The following is a 25155-nucleotide window of genomic DNA, read 5'->3' on the forward strand; positions in this document are numbered from 1 at the left end:
AGTAACCCCTTGCTCAAGCCAGCAACCTTGAGCTCAAGCCAGTGACCTTGGGCTTCAAGCCAGCGACTTTGGGCTCAAGCCAGCAACCATGGGGTCATGTCTATGATCCCATGCTCAAGCCAGCAACCCCGCACTCAAGCCAGTGACCCCACGCTCAAGCTGGTGAGCCCACGCCCAAGCTGGATGAGCCCAGGCTCAAGCCGGTGACCTCGGGGTTTTGATCCTGAGTCCTCAGCATCCTAGGCTTACGCTCTATCCACTGCACCACCACCTGGTCAGGCTGGGATTTTTCATTTTAAAACCATGAAAGTCCCGCCTGACCTGTGGTGGCGCAGTGGGATAAAGCGTTGACCTGGGTGTGCTGAGGTCACCGGTTCAAAACCCTGGGCTTGCCTGGTCAAGGCACATATGGGAATTGATGCTTCCAGCTCCTCCCCCCTTCTCTCTCTCTGTCTCTCCTCTCTCTCTCTCCCTCTTCTCCCTAAAATGAATAAAAAAAATAAAAAAAATAAAAATAAAAAAACCATGAAAGTCCCAAGCCCTGGCCAGGTAGCTCAGTTGGTTAGAGCATCATCTTGACAAGCAGAGGTTGTGGTTTTGTTGTTTGTTTTTTGGTGACAGGAGGGGAGATAGTGAGGCAGACTCCTGTACGCGCCCTGACTGGTATCCACCTGGAATCCAACTGGCAACCCCATCTGGGGCTGATGCTAGTACCAAGCTACTTTTAGCTCCTGAGGCTGATACACTCCAATGGAGCTATCTTCAGTGCCTGGGGCTATGCTCGAAACAATTGAGCCACCGGCTGTGGGAAGGAAAGAGAGAGAGAAGGAGAGAGAGAGGGGGCAGAACTAGATGGTGGCTTCTCCTGAGTGCCCTGACTGGGGATCAAACCCGGGACGTCCATACGCTGGGCCAATGCTCTATCCACTGAGCTATCAGCCAGGGCCAGGGTTGCGGGTTTGATCCCTGGTCATTGCACATATAGGAATCAACCAATGATATGGAACAACACATTGATGCTTTCCTCATACTCTCTCCCTTCCTTTTTCTCTCTAAAAATCACTTAAAAATTTTTAAATAAATAAAAAATAAAACAAGGAAAATCCTGGGAAAACCATGACAAGGTGGCCACAGTACTTCTTGCCTCCTTCGTTCCCTGAAGGATCCAAGATGACCACCCCTGGGGATGGACATCTCTTCAGACCCTCCCAAGAGCCGAGGGGTTGGAGCAGGGTCCAGCCTCATCTTTCTTACCAAGTTTGGTCGCTTCCTTCTGGGGATTTGGTTCCTGAAGTTCAAAGGTGGGGTTGTCACTGCCCTCCTCAACGTCCTTTTCCCTGGGTGCCTTGTGCAGCTGATCCAGGACGGCATTTGCAATGGGCACCATCATGGCCGTGGTGGCTGTGTTGCTGATCCACATGGACAGGAAGGCTGTGACCAGCATGAAGCCCAGCATCAGCCTAGGGATGGACAGACAGATACACTGGTGTTCCAGCATCCCTTCAGGGACTGGGTGCCCGGAATGCCACCAGCACTGGGTTCTCCTGTTCTGGTTTGTGGGAACTCACAGAGCAGGCCGCACCCCGATGATGAGAAGCACGCGAAGGGCGATGCGTTTGTGCAGATTCCAGTGCTCAACGGCGATGGCCACCAGCAGCCCCCCAATGAACAGGATATTGGTGTCTTTAAAGTACTCGATGGAGGCCTGGTAGGCAGAGACAGCTGAGAGGCAGGAAGACCCCTGGGTCTCCTACTGTGCCCCTGAGCTTACAGTGTATAGTCAGAGGTGGATTTAACAGCGGGCACACTGGACATGCACCCTGAGCCTCACTTCTGAAGGGCCCTGCAAAACCCCAATTTTAAACTTTTTCTAATATAATGGGCCCAATATTTTCTCCTGTGCCCAGGGCCTCAACCGATCTTAATCCACCTCTGTATATAGTCATTGACATTCCCACAAACAGAAGTTGGTCCCTGGGCTCTTAGAACCAAATGGAAATGGTCTTTGGATTACCCGTTATTTAAAATTAACCAGGTTCCTCTCTTCCTGCCAAACTCATTCTTTCTCCCCTCAGGAATGATTGGGAGATAATCTAGCCTGATTCCACTCATGTTTATAGCCATGGACTGGGAAATGATAATTTAGTGCTGGTTCTAAAAATTAGAGCAGTGGCTTTTGGGACTTACTAAAAAGAAATGCTTAGGTCCTGCCCCAGATCTATTGAATCGGAAACTCTGGGCTGGGCCCGGCAATCTGTGTTTAACCAGCCCTCTAGTTTAAGAACACTCAAGTTTAAGAGACACTGAACTGGAAGAATTGGGCTCTTTAGCTGGGTTTCAAGGCCCCTTTCCCTCTGTCATCAGGCCTTTCCACCTCCCTGGCTTAAGCCAAATGTCTCCCATTTTGAATTAACTCTTGACATCAGCTATACACTCAGCACTTCTAGACGGTCCTCCCCCCTTGCTTCCTAGCTGACCCCTCCCTCAGTGCTCTCTGACCTGCCAAGCAGAGACAGGAACCCCTCTTCTGTGTGCCCTGCCTATGAGGAGGCTTCCTGGGTCACAAGCAACCTGGAGTAGACCCCTCCATCCCCAGGAGCCCTTCCTCATGTGGACTGGGGAGGCTTACCTCAGAGGCATCCATTATGCCCATCATGGGGAACAGGACGATGGGCAGAAGAGCAGTGACAGCCAGGGGCAGAGCTTCAACACACCAGAAGAGTGCCATGAGGATGATGGCATAGGCACAGTAGGCTTCCTACGCGGGGGAGGGGGGAAGGGCAGAGCTGTATCTCAAGACAGCTGCCTGTGGGGGCAGGTCTGTATCCCAGAGTTGTCATCTCCTGCCCAAATAGGCCATTTGTAACAGTGTCGGGAGAGCCTGTGCTATTTTTGAGCCCAAGGTCCCATTTCAAAATGGAAATAAAAAAAACAAGCAAAGTGCCGGACCTGTGGTGGTGCAGTGGATAAAGTGTCAACCTGGAATGCTGAGGTTGTTGGTTCGAAACCCTGGGCTTGCCTTAAGCCACATATAAGAAGCAACTACTATGAGTTGATGCTTCCTGCTCCTTCTCCCATCTTTATCTTTCTCTCTCTCTCTCTCTCTAAAAGTCAATAAAATCTTAAAAAAGAAAACCCAAAGCAAAAATAACCGGCTTGGCCTGACATGTGGTGGCACAGTGGATAAAGCGTCGACCTGGAAATGCTGAGGTCGCCGGTTCGAAACCCTGGGTTTGCCTGGTCAAGGCACATATGGGAGTTGATGCTTCCAGCTCCTCCCCCCTTCTCTCTCTCTGTTTCTCTCTCTCTCTCCCTCTCTCTCTCCTCTCTAAAAGTGAATAAATAAAATTAAAAAACAAACAAACAAACAACCCCCCCCCCCAAATAATCGGCTTTGTCTTTGACCTTGGGGAGCCAGGCATAATCCAGCCACACTGGAGGGGCTAGGGAGCCTGGGGTTGGTTAGCAGGCCCCACCCAGCCCAAGGGGACTGCAGAGTGCCCAGGTGAGGATCCTTAGATGAGGTGGAGGCTGGCAGACTGGGGCCTGGGCAATGCGGATCGGGCCGAGTACCCTGGCTTTATCAGAGCCTGTAAGAATGTATTTATTTGTATGATGATTTAATTAGTGTTTGTCCGCTCTGCTAGGAGGTAAGCTCCATGAGGACAGAGTCAGTTTTGTGGCATCTGGACCCTTGGAGCTCAAGACCCAGCAGGTTTCAGAGCAAATCTTTTCTGAATAAATGAGTCACTGGAAAGTTTTGGGAATGGCAAGCTGTCTTCTTCTTAGCAATCCTGGCATGATCATTGCATTGCACTGCTGGAGGCTCCATTCACGTTTTATAGAATGTGTGAAAGGTTTCCCCATCCCTGCTTTGTGCAGGGAATTGTGGGGTGAGCCCTGCATCATAGTTCTTGTGAGTCTTTGGGTACCAGGGGTCCTCCTTTCCGTGACGAGGTCTCCAAGTCTAGAGGCCTGACCTTAGTCCTGGAGCAGAAATGGAAGTCAGTCAGCCCCTGATATCAGACCCCCCCCCCCCCCTTGACAGCCTCTCTGCAAGGTTGGTAGGAAAGGTGGGGGAATTATTGGCCAGAAGGAAGCGGGGGAGGGGTGTGGCAGTGGAGAACAGTGCCCACATCCCTGTCTCCTCAGGGACACCTACCAATTCTTTGTCAAAAGAAGGGACTGCATGTTGGGACAGTGGGGATAGGGGCCCCTCCTCTCTTATCTGTCTCAACTGCCCTACCCTTCTTGTTTTCTCCACCTGGTAAAGGTTGGGCTCACCCCCTCATCCTTAGTACCCTGAAACCTGGGTTGAGTCCCTGGGGGTGGCCTGGGGAAGAAGCTGATGTTTATGAAGCAATTCTTAGGAGCTGATTGTTTTTATGTTGTTACGTAAACTCAAACAGCCATTAAGGTAGATTAAGGTAGGTGATGAGCCCCCCCCCCCCCCCCCAATTACAGATGAGCTTCAGAAGGTAAGCGGTTTGCTCAAGGCCACAACAGAACTAGGGAGTGGCGGAGGCAGCATGGGGCCAGGCAAGATGTCTGGATTGCATAACTCCAGGAGAGGTCTCCCCATCGTGACATAGCTGGCCTCTAGGAGTGGCGCAGCATACGGCCCTGCTGGAGAGCCCAGTCTGTCGGATGCCAGGCTCGCTTTCTTCCTGATAAACCTCCACTGCCTCTCCTCACCCCAGACAGGAACGCAAGGACTCCAGGGGTGGGGCCACCTTGACCCTTGACGAGAGACTCCCCCTGACTCCTCCCCTAGCAAGAGGCTGATTGTGCTGAAGCTGCTGTTTCCCCAACCACTTTTTCACCTGCAAAGATTGCTTTGGCCAGTTACTCATCCTCCCCTGGGGCTAAGGGCAGGCCGTGGTTACCCTCTCAAGGAGGGGGCTGGGGCGGACCATCACTCTGCTGAGTCAGGAAGAAATCTCTGCGGAAGGATCCTGAGGACTACTTCGCGCCAAGCACTGTGCTCTGCATGCTGTGCTTCGGCTGTTTTCCAATCGCATTCAGTTGCTCTATGAGGTGGACTATTGTTCCAGTTTCACAGATAAGAAACAAATGCTCAAATACATTAAGTAAATATCTTAAAGGCACACAAATAAGTGGAGAAGCCAGGCCATCTGTTTCTTGAGCTTCAGTTTTTACCTTTTACCCTGTGTCTGATTCCTTGCATTTGAGGGGTGTCCCCCAGCTCAGGCTCACTGTGGCCAATGGGGTGTATGGGGCTCTGAATCCAAACAGAGCTATCTGCAATGGAGCCTGCCACTTCCTGTGGCCTGGCTCTGGGCAAGTTCCTTCCCTCTGAGACCCCATTTCCACACTCAAAGGGAGCTGTGAATAGTCACACCTGCCCCTGTGAGCTCTAGTGTCTTCAATTTATGACTCCCTTACCACATTACAACTTCCTTTTTTATTTTTTATGTATTGATTTTAGAGAGATAGAAAGAGAAGCATCAATTGTTCCCATTTATTTATTCATCCATTGGTTGATTCTTGTATGCAGTGGTGAAATTCAAATAATTCAATAACTGGTTCTCTGGCCTGATGACTGTTTTAAGTATATAAAAAACAATACACCAAAAGGTAGTTTATTATTTCATGCATTTAATACTTAAATAACAACAATAAAAGAGGCACACAAAACTAAATTATGTTATAAGAGTTTTAAAATATTAATGAAAACATATTAAATAATACCTGACAAAAACCAATAAAACTGTTATTTAAGATATTTCCATATTGCTTCTTAATTGGTGCCCTCACTTGCAATTTCTTTCTTTCACCTATGGACGGAATGAACATTACTATGGGCACTTAGAATATGCTGTTGCGCAGATGAACATTAAAAAAGCATTAAACACAATTTGTTATTTCCACATTGGGTGGCTGCCCAGGCGCCCACCTTAGAGCAGGGGTCTTAAACTCACGGCCCGCCGAACAATTTTGTGCGGCCCGCAGACTAATCCACGAAGTTCAAAATATTTTGGATAAAATTAAGTAAGCCTAGGGGATTAGTCTGCGGGCCGCACAAAATTGTTCGGCGGGCCGCGAGTTTAAGACCCCTGCCTTAGAGAGAACCCTGATTACAAGTGCCATTTTAACAACCGGTTCACCAAACTCAACAAAACCTTAGGTATCGGTTCTGCTGAACCAGTGCGTACCAGCTGAATCCCACCATCGGTTGTATGTGTCCTGACTGGGGGTTGAACACAACCTTGACATTTTGGGAGGATGCTCTATCTGAGCTACCAGGCCACGCCTCCATTACAACTATTTTATGTCCCCCTCCATGTTTGTCTATCTGTCCATGAAGCAAAACCCAAAACCGGGGAAAAGAGGCCCAATACTCAAAACTGGTTTCACAGTTCCATCCAGGAGCCTTCCTTGGCCCAACGGCTCTCACCCCGGGTCCCCCTCCCACCTTCCTGGGGAGCCTGTCCAGCTGTAGCATAACTTGCTGACCTGTTCTTCCTAATTCATGGGGTTCTTAAATTGGGGCGTAGAATCCCAAAAACCCATGAAATCTTATACGAAAATTATTTCACGTTTTTGCTAACATCTGACTAAGATTATTAACATAGGCAATAAAACCATCCAACTATTGGTGATTTTGTCACAGGTATTTGTCTGTGGCTGTTAGCTATTAGATACCCACACAAATCAGTTGTTACAGTTATCTCAAAAGGTACCTCGAGCCTGACCAGGCGGTGACGCAGTGGTTAGAGCGTCGGACTGGGATGCGGAGGACCCAGGTTTGAGACCCCGAGGTCACCAGCTTGAGTGCAGTCTCATCTGGTTTGAGCAAAGCTCACCAGCTTGGACCCAAGGTCGCTGGCTTGAGCAAGGGATCACTCGGTCTGCTGTAGCCCCCTGGTCAAGGCACATATGAGAAAGCAATCAATGAACAACTAAGGTGTCACAATGAAAAACTGATGATTGATGCTTCTCATTTCTCTCTGTTCCTGTCTGTCTGTTCCTATCTATCCCTCTCTCTGACTCTCTCTCTGTCTCTGTAAAAAAACAACAACAACTCGAGATATTGTTTACTGATGATTGATACTTCTCATCTCTCTCTGTTCTTGTCTATCTGTCCCTGTCTATCCCTCTCTCTGACTCTCTCTCTCTGTCCCTGTAAAAAAATAAAATAAAAAATAAAATAAAATAAAATAAAACCCCTGGAAGAGAGAAAGAAAATAATTACCTGGTAACAACTATTGTGGTCTCCCTGAGTCACCTTAGGAATTTTCTAACCTTCCAGGCACAGCCTTCTGTGGGAGGAAGCAGGGGTCTCTACAAGCTCCAGCAATGCAGAGGTGAGTCAGAATGGACAGTTCCAGTGGTCAAGCAAAGCCCAGTGGATGCTTTACACACATTGTCTCTCGTTTCATTCTTATATCTCTAGGAGACTGGTCTCATTACTCTTATTGAGAGGTGAGGAAACTGAGACTCAGGGAGACTGGCATTGCCTTGTTGACATTTATTGGTTGAAACTTAGAGGGACTGGGTTTGAGGTTAGGGAACTGTTTGTGTTCTGAGTCAAGAGCCAGCCCCTTGGGCACCCCCTGAGGATAGAGCCCTAGGGATCCTTTACAGTTGGCTCCACGTGTCCTAATCCAAGGTCAATACCCTCACTTTTAGAAGTGGGAACTCGGGGAACAAACCTGTTCATCAGACACTCATTCAACAAATACCTCCCACTCCAGGTCTCCAGTCATGCCGGTTCTATGCCTCAGATGCTCACATTTACATCTCTCTAGCTCTGGGCCACTAGCCTGGTCCAAGCCTAGGCATTTGTCACCAAGATTCCTGCATCAGCTTCCTTATTCAGCTTCCAGCTTCCTCTCTTGTCCCTGGAATCTCTTCTCCCTGCTGCAGAGATTCCTTTTTTTTTTTTTTTTTTTATGGAACTGTGTCATCCTGCTGCAGAGATTCTTGAGGCACAAACCTATATTCACTGTTAACACCCCGCCCCCCCCACCAACACACAGACACTCACCTCAAAGCAGCTCATATCCTTTCAGGGTTCCCCACTGCTCTTGGGGAAAGTTCAGAGCTGATCTGTGCCTCTCCTCCTTGTTCTCTCTGCTCCAGCCACACAGTCCCTCTTCCAGTTCCTCAAATGCTTCATTTCCCCTGGAGCCACAGTGCCTTTGCACAGAATTTCTTCTCTTCCCTCCCAATTTTGTCTAGCTGATGTCTACTCATTCTTAAAATCTCAACTCAAATATTTCTTTTTAAGGGAAGCCTCTATGCCAGGCTAGAGTATACTCACTATTTTTGTTTTTTGTTTTTATACTCTAAGCCCCTGTACCTCCTCTGCATAGCACTTATCATAGTCTGTTATGTTAGTTTCATGAATTTCTTTATTACTATCAATCTTTGTCCTCAGACTGTCCTCTCCAGGGAGCAGGGTTCAAGTCTGTTTCTGCTAATCTCAGTAGGGTGCCTGGCATCTAGATGGAGTTAACACTCTGAATGAATGAGTAAATGTTGGACACTAGAGATACAGACATGAGTTAGACCAAGTCCTGGCCCTCAGGGAGTCTAAGGGTAGTTGGCCCATAGGGCTGGTAGGCGGACTGCCCAGCAAAGCCAACAGTGGACAGAAGAGATAAACCCTCACAGGGCTTCCAAAATCCCAAGGTTGGTAGTTTGCTTTTTTTGCAAAGGGAAGCACAGGTCAGAGTTCAGAAAACCTGCATGCCCAGGGCCAGCTTTATTGCTGTGCGTCCTTGAGCCGGTTACTTAACATCTCTCAGCTTTTTTTTTTTTTTTTTTGAGTAAGCAACACTGAGCATTTCCAGCTGAACACACATTTATCTCCTTTATGAAGTTTCCTTATCAATAAATGATAATAAGAGAAACACCCACTTTGCTGGCTTATTGTAAGGATGCGGGATGTAACTCTAAGCTGTGAAGGACGGCAGATGGCAGTGAGCAGATGGCAGTGAGCATTGCAGGGTTGGGACAGAAACGTGCTCTTGGGCTGCTGGGGAACCAGGGTGAATACAAGAGGTACAGATGAAGGGAAAGGTGCCAGGAAATCAGGGCAGACTCTGGACCCTGGGTGTGGGCAGGTGTGGGATCTGCGGGTGTTATGGCCTTTACCCATTATGGGCACAGAGCAGCCTGTGGCTGTTGGGCAGCAGCAAATATGCCCACACTCTCAGAGGTTTCATAACTTATTTCTGCTGGTGATTGAAAGTTAACCCAGGGCTGGGGACAGGCCGGTACATAGCAGCCCACTCCCGCTGCCTCTCTGCCCTTGGCAAGTAAGGATGCTGCTGGCAGTAAGCACTTCTGGGCCTGGAAAATGAAGTGAGGCCGTGAATGGAACTTACCAAGAACCATTGCAAAGGAGAGACCAGAGAATGGGATCGTAGAGGAGAAGGGGTCTCTTCCCCGAGCTTCCCTCCTTCTGAGCTGAGGAAGGCTTCCAGAGAGAAGACACTGAAGGGGTACTGAGGGATGAATAGGAGTTCAGCAGGTGGGAAAAAGGTGTTGGGATGCGGGAGTAAGCACAGAGGGAACAGAACGAGGCATAAGAGATCCAGACGCATTCCTGGAGGGGTGCAATGCTTGGAAAGGGCCTTGTTTGCTCTGAGAGGGATCTAGCACTTCACTTAGAAGACAGGGGTAGAGCCTGACCTGTGGTGGCGCAGTGGATAAAGTATCGACCTGGAAATGCTGAGGCCGCCGTTTCAAAACCCTGGGCTTGCCTGGTCAAGGCACATATGGGAGTTGATGCTTCCAGCTCCTCCCCCTTCTCTCTCTCTCTCTGTCTCTCCCTCTCCTCTCTAAAATGAATAAATAAAAAATTGGAAAAAAAATTAAAAAAAAAAAAGAAGACAGGGATAGAAAGGGGAGCCCTTGAAGGGTTTTTAGCAGAGTGATATGGTTAGGTTGGTATTTCTATTAAAATATTACACTGATGCTATCATATGTGATTTTAAAAATATGTATATACTTAAAATATAGATATGTAAAAACTATATATATATTTAAATATCTGATTCAGGGTTTCTTACTTATTTTGGTTCCAGAATCCCCTTGGCAGCCTGAAAAAATGTTTCCAACTCCTTAGAATAATGTTTATGAATGCATTAAATAGTTTTGGCTGGAAAGCTTGGTTGGTTAGACTAGAGCATTGTCCCCATGAACAGAGGTTGCCAGTTCGATCCCCAGACAGGGCACATACAGGAACAAACTGACATTTCTATCTGTCCGTCTCTCTCTACTCTCTAAAATCAATAAATTTTAAAAAGAAAATATGATTCCCGGCCAGGGCACACAAGAGAAGCGCCCATTTGCTTCTCCACCCCTCCGCTGCGCTTTCCTCTCTGTCTCTCTCTTCCCCTCCCGCAGCCAAGGCTCCATTGGAGCAAAGATGGCCCGGGCGCTGGGGATGGCTCTGTGGCCTCTGCCTCAGGCGCTAGAGTGGCTCTGGTGGCAACATGGCGACGCCCAGGATGGGCAGAGCATCGCCCCCTGGTGGGCAGAGCGTCGCCCCCTGGTGGGCGTGCCGGGTGGATCCCGGTCGGGCACATGCGGGAGTCTGTCTGACTGTCTCTCCCCATTTCCAGCTTCAGAAAAATGAAAAAAAAAAAAAAAAAAAAAAAAAAAAGAAGATAAAAAGAAAATAAATGCATCAAATAAAATACATAGGCTTACAAAGGAAATTAATTATATTGAAATAAAGTGATTAAAATATGAAAAAATGGGGAAGATAGTGGCATATGTGACTCTTTCTTAATTAATAAGATCTTCAGTGGTAACAATTATTATGATTTCAAAGTCATGATCAACACAAACAATATTTCAAGGTATTGGCAACAACTCCAGTGTAAAAATATTTATGATTTCTACTATTGTGATTTGTAATCTACATTCATAACAGAAGGACATACTAAATTTTCTTTAGAGGTTATTGACAATAAAATGTAATATTTGTTGGGAGGGGGACCTTTTCATTTCACATCTTTGTGCTTTGAATTTTGTACAATGTGTATGTGTCATCTAAATAAATAAGTCATGTAAAGATAAAAATAAGGAGTTTGCACCTGCTATCACGTGGCAGATGGATCAGAAGACACAGGCTGGGAGGCCAGAGGAGGTGGTGCTGGGCGTCCAGTGCGGAGATGACAGGGGCTCGGAGCAGGTCATGGTAATGGGGATGGAGAAAGAGGACAGACTCCGGAGAGGTTAGGAGTTGGAAGACAGAGGGTTTGGGTGTGGCTGATGAGTTGGATAGGAAGATTGGGAGGAGGAAAACTCCCAATCATAGCAGTGACCACAAGGAGACAAAGCCAGGCTGAAGAGACTTGGGGAAAGAGGTAGAGAGTGAGGTAGAGGTTTGTGATACCCTTTCTAGGAATAAAGGCTCATGCCAAATGCCTAATACCTTTGAGAGACTGAATATATACAAAGGGAACAATGGCCAGTGCGTATATAAAAATACAACCTCTGTAGCAACCAGACTGGGCAGCCAAACCACAACCTCTATAGCAGTTGGCCCAGACAATCAGGACTGGACCAATGACCCCCAACTTTCCTCATCCCCCATCATTCTACCCCCACTTCTATATCAGGACCAACCAGCGGAAGCTAAACATGCTCCTCTAACTGATTGCATAAGATACCCTGCTCCTGGTTAGCACCTGTCCCCTCCAACCTCCCCGTGCCAGCTCTCTAATCAGGGAACACCTGAAGCCTTCCCCTTTTCCACTCTAAAGTGTCCCCATTCCCTGCCTGCCTTTGAGATTCTGCCAAAAGGAAGTGATGGTGGCAGTCACCCTTCCTATTGTTTGCTTTATCTCATTGGTATTATCCTGTTTATTTCTGCACCTTAGTGTTAATGCATTTTTTTGCATCATCTGATGCTCCAAGAGGTCGAAGGGAAACAATGGGTTTTTGAGTGTCAGAGGAAACAAAAGTGGAGGAAAGAGTCCTGACTTCACAGTTTGAGCTGGAGCCAGGCCGCCTGCATCCACTAAAGAGTAACACAGCAAGCAGGAGTGAGGAGTGAAGCATTCCCACACTCCTCTGTGTGTCTGAGCCTCACAACAGCCGCAGGCCTTACTGCTGGATGTCCGAGAAACTGTGCTGTTGAAGATTCTACCATGCTCTCCCTTCCTGACTTTCACTTAGCAGGGGCATGGAGACCATTTGTTAATCTGGGGACAAAGTTCAAGTTGGGGAACCTTCTCTCTCTACTCCAGGGATTCCCCTGGGCCTGGCAAGGCTGGCTTTTCCTTCTAATCCTACTTTCATGTACCCCAGAGGCCAGAAGATTTGTCTGCACATAGTCCCAGTGCTGCTTGGGGTCACTCTTAGGGACCACACTTCACTGTTCTGGTGAAAGTGACCAGACACACCCCGCCTTCCTGTTTCACAGCAGGAATCACTGAAGCCCATAATGGCTCATTTGAACAAAAGAAGTTATCTATGGAAAAGAAGAAGTCAGGCATCTCCACAGTGCCGAAGACTAGTTGTATTTTCCAGGGGCTAAGAATTCAGAAGAGGCCAAGGACACAGGGAGTCACTGTTTATTGAGCCCTGAGTGCCCGAAACTGTGCATTCAGATTATCCTGACAACACCCCCTTAGCGGTGAGAGGCTTGGAGAGGCTTGCTAAGGTCACACGACTATACATGCTGCAGAGTGGATTTTGACCCACATCTGCCTCGCTCCCAAATTCCTGTTTTGTTCCCTGGACTCTGCCTTCTCAACCAAGAGCCAGAAAGTCTCTGAGGATAGAGGCGGGTCCCCGAACTGAGGTCCAAATTCCTTCATGCCCACACTGAATCATCTGAGTCCCGAGTCCATCTTTGGGGTTCCCAGCTTGTGATAAAGGTATTTTAGTTTCACAGATTTTTCTTTCTTTTATGACAGAGACAGAGAGAGGGACAGATAGGGACAGACAGGCAGGAAGGGAGAGAGATGAGAAGCATCAATTCTTCTTTAAGGCTCCTTAGTTGTTCATTGATTGCTTTCTCATATGTGCCTTGACCAGGGGGCTACAGCAGAGTAAGTGACCCCTTGCTCAAGCCAGTGACCTTGGGCTTCAAGCCAGTGACCTTTGGGCTCAAGCCAGTGACTATGGGGTCAGGTCTATGATTCCAGGCTCAAGCCAGTGACCCCATGCTCAAGCTGGTGAGCCTGTGTTCAAGCAGGATATGCCTGCACTCAAGCTAGCGACCTCGGGGTTTCGAACCTGGGTCCTCTGTGTCACAGTCCAACTCTCTATCCACTGAGCCACTGCCTAGTCAGTCCGTTTCACAGATTTCTAAGTGTATGTGTGCACACACATACCATTCTTAGGAGTCCAGGTAATTCAAATAAAGGAATTCCACCTACTGTTCTCACTGTTATACAATATGGATCTCAGCTAAGCTCTGTCCTGGCCAACATTGTGCCACTGGGACTGTTTCTAGAACCCCTTGGGTCCTGGGATGCATATGAATTTTTTCTTTTAACTTACTAGCTGATTGACCCCTGATCAAATATTTACCCCTCATGGCCTTCAGCATAAAGCCCTCACTCCTTCCCCTGTAGGGCAGACATAGGTTGACCTCGTCTTTCCTCTCTCCACTAAACTTAAGCAACTTCTCCTCACTTAGTTCTCCATGCCACAGTGACTGTGTTTTTCCCTTCAGCTGCCAAGGTCAGCCATGGCCTCAGGCCCTTACACTGTGCGTTCTGCTTAGACAGCTGTTTGCCCAGAACCGTGCTTGGTTGACTCTTCCTTGCCATTCTGGTCCTAGGGTAAATACCAACACCCAGGAGGCCTTCCTTGACCACCCCCTCTAGAGCAGGCCTCCCTAAGCCACAGTCATCACCTGCTGTGTGGTTTTCACAGCATGGACAGTATATGCTTTCTATGTGTCTCTCCACCCCCCACGCCTCAACAGTGCCTGGCACACAGCACGTGTTCTGTAAGAACTGACTGGATGAATGAACGCATGAATGTAAGGTTTCTGGCAGACTGATGGTCCTTCTTCACTGTCTGATTGTAGGGCTGGGGGAGCAGTGAGAAGGCCTCAGGCCCCACAGTCCCCCGTCTGCTGAGACCACCAGAAGATGATGAGCTTTCCAAGGATCCTGTAGTTTTTCCTCAAACACACCTACTAGTTCCAGCCTCTACACCTTTGCTCCTGCAGTCCCTTTACCTGGTCTTGCCTCTGTGGATGCCTCTGAGTGTTGGACTCTTACTCAGCCTCAACTCAAATGCCACCTGCTTCAGATTCTCCCTGGTCTCAGAATTTTCTCCCTTCCTTGAGCTCCTGTAGCCTTCTGGCTGTACCTCTATATACATGCATGTTCTTCCAGCCTTGGCTAGATAGCTCACTTGGTTAGAACATCATCCCAATATGCCAAGGTTGCAGGTTCAATCCCTGGTCAGGGCACATACAAGAATCTGCTAATGAATGCATAAATAAGTGAAACAACAAGTCGATGTTTCTCTTTATTTCTCCTTTCCTCTCTTTCTAAAATCAATAAATGCATTTTAAAAAGTTTAAAATAAACATATATTCCTCTATACTGAGAGCAACTCAAGGGCAAAATATGTCTGTGCTCCTTCTTGGTAACGTGTAGCACAGCGCAACAGCCGGCATCCCAGACTGATTGACAGTGGAAGGACTGGTGGACAACTGGATGGACGTGAGGGTGGATGGCTCAGAACGTGATTCACAGCAGGGCCACTGCCCTGCAGCCCTGGACAGTCTTAAACAGAGACCTCAAGAATCAGGTACCAGTCCAGACTTCGCTTTTTTCTAGCTGGAACTTTGGGAAAATTACTTTACTATTCTGGTCCTAAGTTTACATGTCTGTAAAATGGAGCTAACAGTAGTAACTTCACAGTAACTCAGAAGTTATTGCAAAAAATAAATGGATTAGTGCTTTGAAGTGCTTGGGACAATGACTAACACATAAAAAATAACTCAATAAATATTAATTATTATTATGTAGACACAGGTCTGAGCCTACCTGAAACTCCTCCTTCCTACTTCAGGGGCCAGGAGCTTGGAGGTAAGCTTGGGGACTCGCCACAGCGAACAGGGACTCAGTGGGAATTCAAGACAGGGCCCTGTTTGTCCACATGTATGCATACTTTTATTCATTCAATTGACAGGTATTTGTTGAACACCTATGTGCCAGGCACTGTGGATTCTGCATGAAAAAAGACAAAATCCTTGTCCTCAAAGAACCTGCACTCTAGTCTAGGAAATTAGAGAATAAAGAGAAAAGAAACAAATATATCATTTCATTTAGTGAAAGCCCTCTAAATAAAATCACAGGGTTTTGTAATAAAGAATGACGGGGCCCTGGCCAGTTGGCTCAGTAGTAGAGCGTCGGCCTGGCGTGCAGGAGTCCCGGGTTCGATTCCCGGCCAAGGCACACAGGAGAGGCACCCATCTGCTTCTCCACCACTCCCCCTCTCCTTCCTCTCTGTCTCTCTCTTCCCCTCCCACAGCCAAGGCTCCACTGGAGCAAAGTTTGCCCGGGCGCTGAGGATGGCTCTGTGGCCTCTGCCTCAGGCGCTAGAATGGCTCTGGTTGCGGCAGAGTGAAGCCCCAAGATGGGCAGAGCATCGCCCCCTGGTGGGCATGCCGGGTGGATCCCGGTCGGGCGCATGCGGGGGTCTGTCTGACTGCCTCCCCTTTTCCAGCTTCGGAAAAATACAAAAAATGATGGGGAGTGGTCAGAGAAGGCTTTTCTGAGGAGGTAGATTTCAGCTGAAACCTCAGGAACGAGGGGACTTCTGGGAGAAGAACATTCCAGGCAGAGAGAAAGCTGGTGGGACTGGAGCAGAGTGGGCAGGAGGTGGGACATCGAGCGTGGAGACCGAGGTGTCTACAGCGGTGGAGTCCCAGGGACTCGTGGCTATCCTAAGAGGTTTGAATTCTATTTTAAATTTGATGGGAAGTCTGTGTGGGGTTCTGAGCAAGGTAGTGACATGATCTTATGTTTTGAAAAGACCAGGTGGTGAGGTCAAGACCAGTCTGGGGAGGGACAGGGACAGGTGAGAAATGCTGGTGGCCCCTATGAGGGGAGGCAGTGGAAACTGGTCGCACTTAGAGTACCTTTGGGATATGGAGTCACTAAGACCTGCCGTTGCATGTGGAAGTGGAGCCTTTTTATAGGAATGGCTCCAAGGTGGATGACTGATTCACATATTGATGAGTAAGACTGCAGGAGGAGCCAGCTGGAAGAGATGGGCAATGAGCATTTCGTTTTGGACATGTAAAGGTGTATGTTGCTTTAAAGAGAATGTTCAGATGGACATGTCTAGTGTTGGATAATACAAGTTGGGAGGTTAGGGCTGGATGACAGATTAGGGAGTCCTCAGCACAGAGATGCTTTTTAAAGGAGGAGACAGCAAAAGATCAGCTAGGGAAGAGTAAGTGAATAGGGAGGAGGGGCCAGGAAGAAGGGGCTGAGGGGGAGGACGCTAAAAGAAGGTGTTGCCAAAGCCAAAAGAAGATCACATTGCAAAGAGGGGGTGACCAGCTGTGACAAATGCTGCTGAGGGGTTGAGGAGTGTGAGCATGGTGGGCGGGGGGTGGTGGTGGTGACATGGAAGCTGATGGGGACTTGACGAGAGCCCTCTGGGTAGGTAGAGTCGTGGAGCCTGGAGCCGTCTAAAGAGAGAGGCATGCAGGGTAGACAGCCTTTGAGGCCTGCCCTGCGAGACACAGAGAGAAAGGAGGCATATGTAAAGGGGATGTGGGGCCAACGGAGGGTTTGCCTGTTTTTTAGGATGGGAGATACTACAGCGTGTGTGTATGCTACTGGGAGAGATCGGGGAGACAGGTGGAACTTGACGTAGGAGAGCAGGAAGGTAATCACAGGAGCAAAGCTCTCGAAAAAAGCTGGTATCCAGTGCCCCAGAGGAGGGGCTGATCTCCATAAATAGGTCTGGGGACAGTTCATCTAAGTCAGGACAGAGGAGGAAGTGTCTGCGGGGAGAGGCAGGCAGCAAGGCTGGGTGCCACGCAGAGAAGAAAGAGGCTCCTGACATGTTGCATTCCACCAGGAGGCCTGGATTCTATTACTGACTCAGGCTTTCCTGTGTGACCTTGGGTGAAGCACTGAATCTTTCTGGGCTGTGCTTTCCAAGGGGTAGAACGAGAATCACAATCCCTATCTGTCCTCTCTCCTGGGGTGAACACACTTGGCCCTGCCTGTCTGAAAACCCATCTGATAGGTTCCCAGGACAGAGATGCCACTGGCTCTGGCCTGAGACCGGGTCATCTTAAAGGTCAGCCAAGCTTTGTCACTTAGCAGGTGTCAGGGGCCTAGGGGTTGTGCCACTATATTCCCAGTCCCTCACTCCTTTGGGACACCATGAATAAAAAGCCTGCCTCAATTTTTCTACTGTGACAAAAGGAAGACAATGGCTCAGTGGGCTGTTCTGGGTCTGTGAGTAGGGCTAGGGCCACGATCATGTCTGAGCATTCAGGAGACAGTGGGGTAGGGAGAAGACAACACAGGCTCTGGAGCCAGACCACACCCCCAGCTGTGACCTGCCAGAGAGAGACATACTGTGAAGCTTGAGCTCCCAGGTCCCCATCCTGAATAGACCCTTCCCCAAACCCTGTGCTAATTTTAGGTTAATAAGGTTGTGTTCTTTTACTTACAAGGAAAACCCCAAAGTGTATAGCATCTGGGGCAGCGGGCAGGAGGCAGTGGCGCCTCCCCCTCCATCCAGGGTGTCTGTGACGGCCACTGACAAGGTCTCACCCATCCTCCTCAGCAGACTCAGCCCTTAGGATCACAGGTGAGTACCTTCTCTTTCTGTTTATACTCTTAATGGCACAAACTGCCTGAGGCCATCTTCATCGTATTCCCCTCTCGTCCCCTCCAGCACCTAGCCCTGCTCATTAGCCACTGAGCCCAGTCCAGGGCAGTGAGGGCACACGATAGGCAGATAACCCATCTGCTTCCACCTGCGCCTCCTTTACTGAACTGGCTTCCTGACTCCCAAGGCAGTAGATTCCAAGTGCACCTAAGCAGTTCACACTGGGCTCCTTCTATTGGCTGCCAAGCAAAAAGCCCCCTTTGACCTCTTAACCCTCATCGCTCAGCAGGACCAGGAGATGACAGCTTCACTACCAGGCTAGGAGAGGTGAGTAGGTCATGCTCGTCCTAAGGATCCCCAACTCTGGCCCAAACAGTCCCTCTCCTGCCTCCTTAGACATTCTCTGTGCCCAGAACCCCACGTTCTTACCTTGGTGGGGATGAGGATGGGCAGAGGTAGCAGGAAAATGGGCAGGAAGAGCACAATCAGGTAGAAGCGATAGGCCCACAGGCCCTGCCAGCAGGTCGCCATGGTGTAGACCCGGGAAGGCTGCTGGAGCCACTGTCTCTCTGAAATCCAGGGAACGGAAGGGCTGACTGAAGCAGGTAGGCTGCCGGGGCAGGCTTATATAAAGTTGCTGGAGTGTTAACCATTGACCCACCCTGGCAATCAGAGTGTTTTTGGAGTCCGGGGGTGAGATTAAGGAGGAGGGACCTGTCGGAGGTATAAAGATCAGGAAGACTTTGAAAGAAAGGGAGGAGGGTGAGATCAGGTGTAAAAGCTTCAGGTTCTTTCAAGAAGTTAAGCCCAGAGTTAACTCCTTCTGTGCGCAATGCTGGAGGAGCTGGAGACGGAAGGAGCCTGGGAAGCCCGCAGCCGGCCTCCAGAGGGCAAGTCCCTGAGCTACCGCCCGCCCCAGCCTTCTCTCCTTCCTTTTACTTCCCGCAGCCAGTTTCTCTGTGAACTGTTTATACAAAGCTCCGGGTAGGGCAGCCCTGCCTCTAGACAGGCCCTGCCCACTATGAGTTCCCAGTCTAAAATTGCGGGAAGCCAAGGCCTGGAGCAAGCCCTCCTCTTCCTTCCTGGTGTCTAGGGACCTGCAAAGCCACCGGTGCTGACTATTTCTTACTCACTTTGTGATGTGGATCAATGGACTTAACCTCTCAGAATAGCCACTTCCTTGTTCTGCTGTAATATCTTCCTATCATGAGGCTCAAATTAAACAACTTATGGTATGTTGAGCCTTGAAATATGGTGGGTATTAAGGTTAGGTTTTTCCTAAACAACCATGGAAGACCAGCAAAGATTGTCTCATATTTTGGAAATAATCCCTCCATTTATTCATTATCCATCTATCCATCCATCATTCCATCCATCCATCACCCACCAAATAAATGAGTATTTGGTGCTGATTATATATACTGCTCACAAAAATTAGGGGATATTTCATCGCTTCATATTTATTTTGAAATATCCCCTACTTTTTGTGAGCAGTATGAATTCAGCCCCATTCAGTGCTCAGATGCTGCTGGCAATAGGTAACATTTGTTCAGCATTTAGTATAAACTGTTTAGTGCGCTATTGCATTTACTTGGTACAGCCACGCCATGAGTTAAGTTACTATTCCATTTTATAGGTGGGGAAACTGAGGCCCCAGGACATGGAGACTGCCAGAATTTTAAATACATGTATTGTTTAACATTGAAAATGTGTTCTGAGAAATGTGTCATTAGGTGGTTTCATTGTTATGTAAATATCATAAAGTACACTTACACAAAACTAGATGGTCTAGCCTATGACACACCTAGGCTATATGGCATAGCCTGTAGCTCTTAGGCTACAAACCTGTCTAGCATGTTACTGTACTAGATACCATAGGCAATTGTAATGCATTCTGCTAAGGTGTTACGATGGCTATGGCGTCACTATGGGATAGGAATTTTTCAGCTCCATTATAATAATCTCCGTGTGGTCTATTGTTGATTGAAATGCCATGAAGCAGTGCATGACTGTATGCTGTATGAGTGCCCTGAGGAGGTCCAATCCAGTATGGGAGCTCCAGGGGGAAAGAGAATACCGGGAGTGTGGAGCAAGGGCTCCTGGAGAAGGTGGCATCTAAGCGAAAACTGGAAAGTTGAGCCTAATTTGGCCACAAGGTGATGGAGGAGGGATCACAAGCAAGTGGAAGAGAGAAATAAGGCCTGGAGGGTGGTATGTGTGTGTGTTGATTGTGAGTTGGAATTGACGGTTGTCTGGATAGCCAGAGACTCTGTCTCTGGGTACCTTCGCCTCCCCCTGCCCCATATGGCACACAGTAAAAGCTCAATTATTGGCCCTGGCCGGTTGGCTCAGTGGTAGAGCATCGGCCTGGTGTGCAGGAGTCCTGGGTTCGATTCCCGGCCAGGGCACACAGGAGAAGTGCCCATCTGCTTCTCCACCCCTCCCCCTCTCCTTCCTCTCTGTCCCTCTCTTCCCCTCCCACAGCCAAGGTTCCATTGGAGCAAAAGTTGGCCCGGGCGCTGAGAATGGCTCTGTGGCCTCTGCCTCAGGCACTAGAATGGCTCTGGTTGCAGCAGAGCAACGCCCCAGATGGGCAGAGCATCACCCCCTAGTGGGCATGCCAGGTGAATCCCAGTTGGGTGCATGCAGGAGTCTGTATGACTGCCTCCCTGTTTCCAAATTCCTTTTTTAAACAAATTTTTAAAAAATTTAAAAATAAAAAAGCTCAACTATCAATATCTGTTGATTATCAGAGTATGATGATCTGTAGGAGCCAGGATTAGAAGGCAGAGCACTAGAGAAAATGTTTCAGGAAGTAAACACAGCCTAAGGAAAAACATGGAAGCGTGGTGACATTTAGAGAACAGAAGCTTCTGTGTGGTTGAAATGGGGGCAGGATTGAGAGCTGATAACCACATTGCCAGGGTGTGTAATAGCATGACCAGGACTGCTATGCCAGGGAGATACTTTCGGAGCAGCTCAGGTCTATGTGAGAGAGACATACAAAGCCTTCTGCACGGTGGGCAAAGAGCCACGGATAGACCCAGGTGGCAGGACTCCTGCAACCACGTGACAGTAAGACAGGACAGACTGATCACACCCACACCCCCATTCAGGCTGTGGCTTCTCCACTCCCATGCAGCCAATCTGCCACCTGCTTAGGGCAAGGTGAGGAAGAGTCACGAAGCACAAGGATAGAAAAAAGGCTTCAGATACCCCAAGACAAGACCTCAATTCTCTCACCTTTGATGAGGACTCTCCCATGGCCTGAGGCTCTGAAGAAGCCACAGGGGGAGCATGGCTGGGCCTCCCCCAGAGGGACAACATCCACTATATGGGTAATCTGCATCCCAATTTGCCCAGCTCTCTACACCAATGCTGTGAAGCAGGCTCAGAGCAGTGAAGTTACCTGCCTTGGATCACACAGCTTGTGAGCAACAGAGAAAACTCAAATTCACATCCAAGACTGTCCCTGCTCTTTTCCTAGGCTTGCATGCCCTGGGCCCCTGTGATGGCAAAACTCAGTGATTCCAAATTAGATGGCTACTCTTTTACTGAGACACTAAGGAAGGAGAAGTCAGGCCCCCTACCCCTCCTCCCTGAGGAGGAAGAGGCAGGAGGAATGCAGGAGGAAGAGAGCCTGCAAGGGATTAACTGCTTTCCTATATTTCTCTGAAAGGGTGCTTGGGGCCACTTGCTACACAGAGAAAGGATGATAGAATTTATCTGAAAACCCCTTCCTCTTTTCTTTTCTTATAAGTTTTTAAGACCTCAATTTACAAATTTCAACGCTTATTCTCTGACCTCACCTAAACTCACCCTCTCATCCTGAAGTCACGAGAGTGATGTACACCTCAAGACAAAGCGATCACGAGCCCCTTGCGTGAAAACCAGTATTCTGTAAAAGGTATACAAGATGTAAGAAATCTAACTTCGGGGAGCACGTGTTTTGTTGCTTCTTTTGGGGTCACACTGCTCTACTGGCTAAATAAAAATAATACTTCCTTCATCAAGTTGTCTGGACGTTTTTGTCCTCCTTTGATTCCTGCAATAACACCACCTCTGATCCCAGCTTTGCAACTACGGCCCCCTTCAAAGATCCTTCCTGACCCCCTTTTGAGGACCAGTGTTGGGATGCTATTGCATCCCCAGCAGCCGGGCCCCACCAATGACGAATTCATATCAGAAGCAGTGTCCTGAGGCCAGTGGGAGGTTGCCTGCCTTCACACACACCACAGAACTTTCCCCTTGTCAGAGTCACGGACAGGGTTCCACTCTGCCAGACCTTATTCAATTCTCCAGTCTGCCCCACCTTCTTTTCTTTCACATGACCCTGCAAATAGCTGTTCTTTTTTTTTTTTTTTTTTTCTTCTCATGGTTCCTAATGAACCGTGAGCAACTCATGGCAGGTGCTGAGGTTGTCCTTGTTTTCCTTGGTGTCTTCCTATGACAGGTCTCTGCACTATCTCAGGGAAAGTCATAATCAGAAAACACCTTCCTTGCACTTTAACCATTGATCCTTCTGGAGCAGGCCACCCCAGAACAGTTGAGAAAGGCCTAGGGAGAGAGGAGGTGGTTCCCAGCTTACAAGAACTGGCTTATCTTCAGAAGCAGGTAGCAGATAAGCTGGAGATAAAGCCAAGGCTCGGGGGCCCAAAGGTAGCTTTTAGGAAGTTCAGACCGGGACACATAAGGCAGAGGCTCCCAAGGCAACCTCGGTTGAGCAGGCAGGGCTTGGGGCTCACAGGGGCACAACCCAAGTGACTCTAGAAAGATGGGGATGGCTGGACATAGCAGGGAGCACCAAAAGTGATTTGTGAGACCTGAGACTGCCCAGTCTAGAGGATAGAAGACAGGGTGTAGGGATGGTCATCAAATCTTGATTGAAGAAGAGGGCGGGAATATTCTCATGCACTGGTAGAGGATCACAGGTAACAGGGCTAGAGAGATGCACTGAGGCTGTTTACAAGGACAGCTCCACTCCCACTCCATGATGAAAGGTGAAAGGCGATGCATTCCTCAGCACCAGAGGTGTCCCTCTTGGGTGGCTAGCTTGCCCTGAGACAGTAGTGAGAGGTGAAGTGAGTCCCACACGGAGGAGGAACGTGGGCATCTTACTCACATCTCTGAGAATGCTGGGCCCAGAATCTGACCCCGGGGCTCCTGACTGTTGCCCCTGTCTTACACTGCCTCTCCAATTGGCTCCACTCGTTTTGTCTCATACATTTTCATACCCCACTCAGCACCTTGCAAGGTGCTCACATGACCCTACAAGCACCCATCCTTGCCTTTCTCTTTTGCTTCAGCTCTCACCATTCCTGCCTTATCTCAACTGTTCTTTGAGCTTCACCCAGCCCTGCACTAAAATCTCCAGGTGCCCGTGCTCTTGCTTCTCCTTGCTTACTTTCCCTGGTTCCCTTTCCCCACGTGACTGGTTTAGTCCTGCTTATCTTTCTAGGCAGCCTAAGATTGAACTTCCTTCCTGATGAGAATCACAGACTAACTCAGGTGCCTCGCAAAGTGCCCTATACGACCCCTATCACAGCAACAGCACATTGCATCTTTCTCCTGGTAACCTGCCTATGTCCCCCACCAGACTATCAATTCCATAGGGACAGAGTTTGTCTGTATGATTGTCTGCATGCACCCTTCCAGCCTCTTGAGTTGATACCCAACAAACATGTGTTGAAAGAATAGATGTATGGATGTATGGATGTATGGGTGGGTGGATAGGATGCCCATATGAAAATTTATAAAGTTCATGTCAGAGAGCCAAGCCTTCCTTCCAACACATTCTGGGGCTGGTCCCTGGCTCTTCAGATAGGACGGATAAGGGTCTTCGGTAAAAAGGCAAAGAAGTAAATAGGTTCTCCCACCTTCAAGATTATGAAGAGGAGATAAGGAGTAACCCTTCCAGAGTTGGCACTGCCCATCTTCACTGGCTGCTGGTGGCCGTGCTGGGATCCAGGGAGCGCTCTGATGCTAAAAGGGACTTGAGGCTCATTTAGATACAGTCAGTCCAAGAACCTCCTGCCTGCATTCCCAAGCAACAAGTCCATCCCTTCTTCTTCTAAGTTTCCATTCCCAGTTTCTTTTTTTTTAAATTGTGAAAATACACACAACATAAAATCTACCACCTTTGTGAGGTTGGTTGGCAATGGGGGAAGGTCACATGAGGAACCAGGTCCAGGGACTTTGGCTAGAACCATCCACATCCATGCCTGCCAAAAGAAATGGCCCAGGAGCACTTTGAAAAAGAACGACTGTCAGCCAATGAAATTTTGCCACATCATATCTACCTGCCACCACCTTACTGACGCTATAAATTAACACCCCACCACCACCCGCAGGAGAAACTGTGCGACTTCCCTGGCCTCTGTCTTGCGGACCAGTGAACCTCGCCCAGGATGCACTCTAAATAAAGCTTTTGCTATTCCACACTTGGTGGCTACGTCCTTCTTTCTTCCTTGGTGGGAAATACCTTACAACCTTTACCTTTGTTAAGTAAACAGCTCAGTACTGTTAAGTATAGTATAATCCTATTCTTTTGCAATCAACCTCCAGAACTGTTTCATCTTGCAAAACTGAAACTCTATATCCGCTAAACAATAACTCTCTGTCTCCCACTCCCTTCAGCTCTCAGAACTACCATTCTACTTTCTGTTTCTCCATGTTTGACTACTTTAGATACCTCATGTAAGTGGAATCCTAGATATATTTGTCTTTTTGTGACTGGCTTATTTCACTTAGCAAATATCCTCAAGGTTCAGCCATGTTGTAGCATATGTCAAAATGACCTTTTTTAAGGCTTAGTAATATTTCATGGTATGTGCATACCACGTTTTGCTTATCCGTTCATTTGTCGATGGACCCTTGGGTTGCTTCTACCTTTTGGCTATTGTGAATAATGCTGTTATGGACATGGGTATGCAAATATTACTTTGAGACCCTGATTTCAATTATTTTCCATAGATACCTAGAAGTGGAAGTGGTGGAGCAAATGATAATTCTATTTTTAGTTTTTCTGTGGAAACTCCATACTGTTCTCCATGGTGGCTACACCATTTGACATCTCCACAAAGACTGCACAAGGGTCCCAATTCCCCTTCATCCTCACCAACACTTTTATTTTTATTTTCTACTTTTTAAAATAGCAGTCACTCTAATGAGTGTGAAGTGATATTTCATTATGGATTTAATTTGCATTTTCCTAATGATTAGTTGAGTAACTTTTCATATGTTTGTTGACCTTCTGTCTTCTTTTGATCTTCTTTAGAGAAATGTCTACCATTTTAAAATTAAATTTGACCATTTTAAAATTAAATTATTTGGAATTTT

The 25155-nt window shown here is 48.1% G+C and overlaps 1 protein-coding gene across 3 annotated transcripts in view; it reads right to left on the bottom strand.

Moving 5' to 3' along the window:
* SLC13A2 (solute carrier family 13 member 2) overlaps positions 1 to 18757 on the bottom strand; it is a 29764-nt gene extending 11007 nt beyond the window's left edge. Inside the window, exons 1-5 of one of the 3 annotated variants that reach the window (XM_066363715.1) lie at positions 18247 to 18757; positions 15003 to 15235; positions 2630 to 2758; positions 1569 to 1705; positions 1255 to 1460 (exon numbers count right to left, since the gene is read on the bottom strand). In XM_066363715.1, coding sequence (XP_066219812.1) covers positions 1255 to 1460; positions 1569 to 1705; positions 2630 to 2728 — 442 coding nt within the window. In that variant the 5' untranslated portion in view covers positions 2729 to 2758; positions 15003 to 15235; positions 18247 to 18757. Of the gene's footprint in view, positions 1 to 1254; positions 1461 to 1568; positions 1706 to 2629; positions 2759 to 6704; positions 6844 to 15002; positions 15236 to 18246 lie in introns of those variants that run through there. The other 2 variants (XM_066363714.1, XM_066363716.1) reach the window with 2 other exon arrangements.
* Between the last annotated feature and the right edge of the window lie 6398 nt (positions 18758 to 25155).

This window comes from Saccopteryx leptura, chromosome 2 (assembly GCF_036850995.1).
Source record: "Saccopteryx leptura isolate mSacLep1 chromosome 2, mSacLep1_pri_phased_curated, whole genome shotgun sequence".
In the NCBI taxonomy this organism is placed as follows: Eukaryota; Metazoa; Chordata; class Mammalia; order Chiroptera; family Emballonuridae; genus Saccopteryx; species Saccopteryx leptura.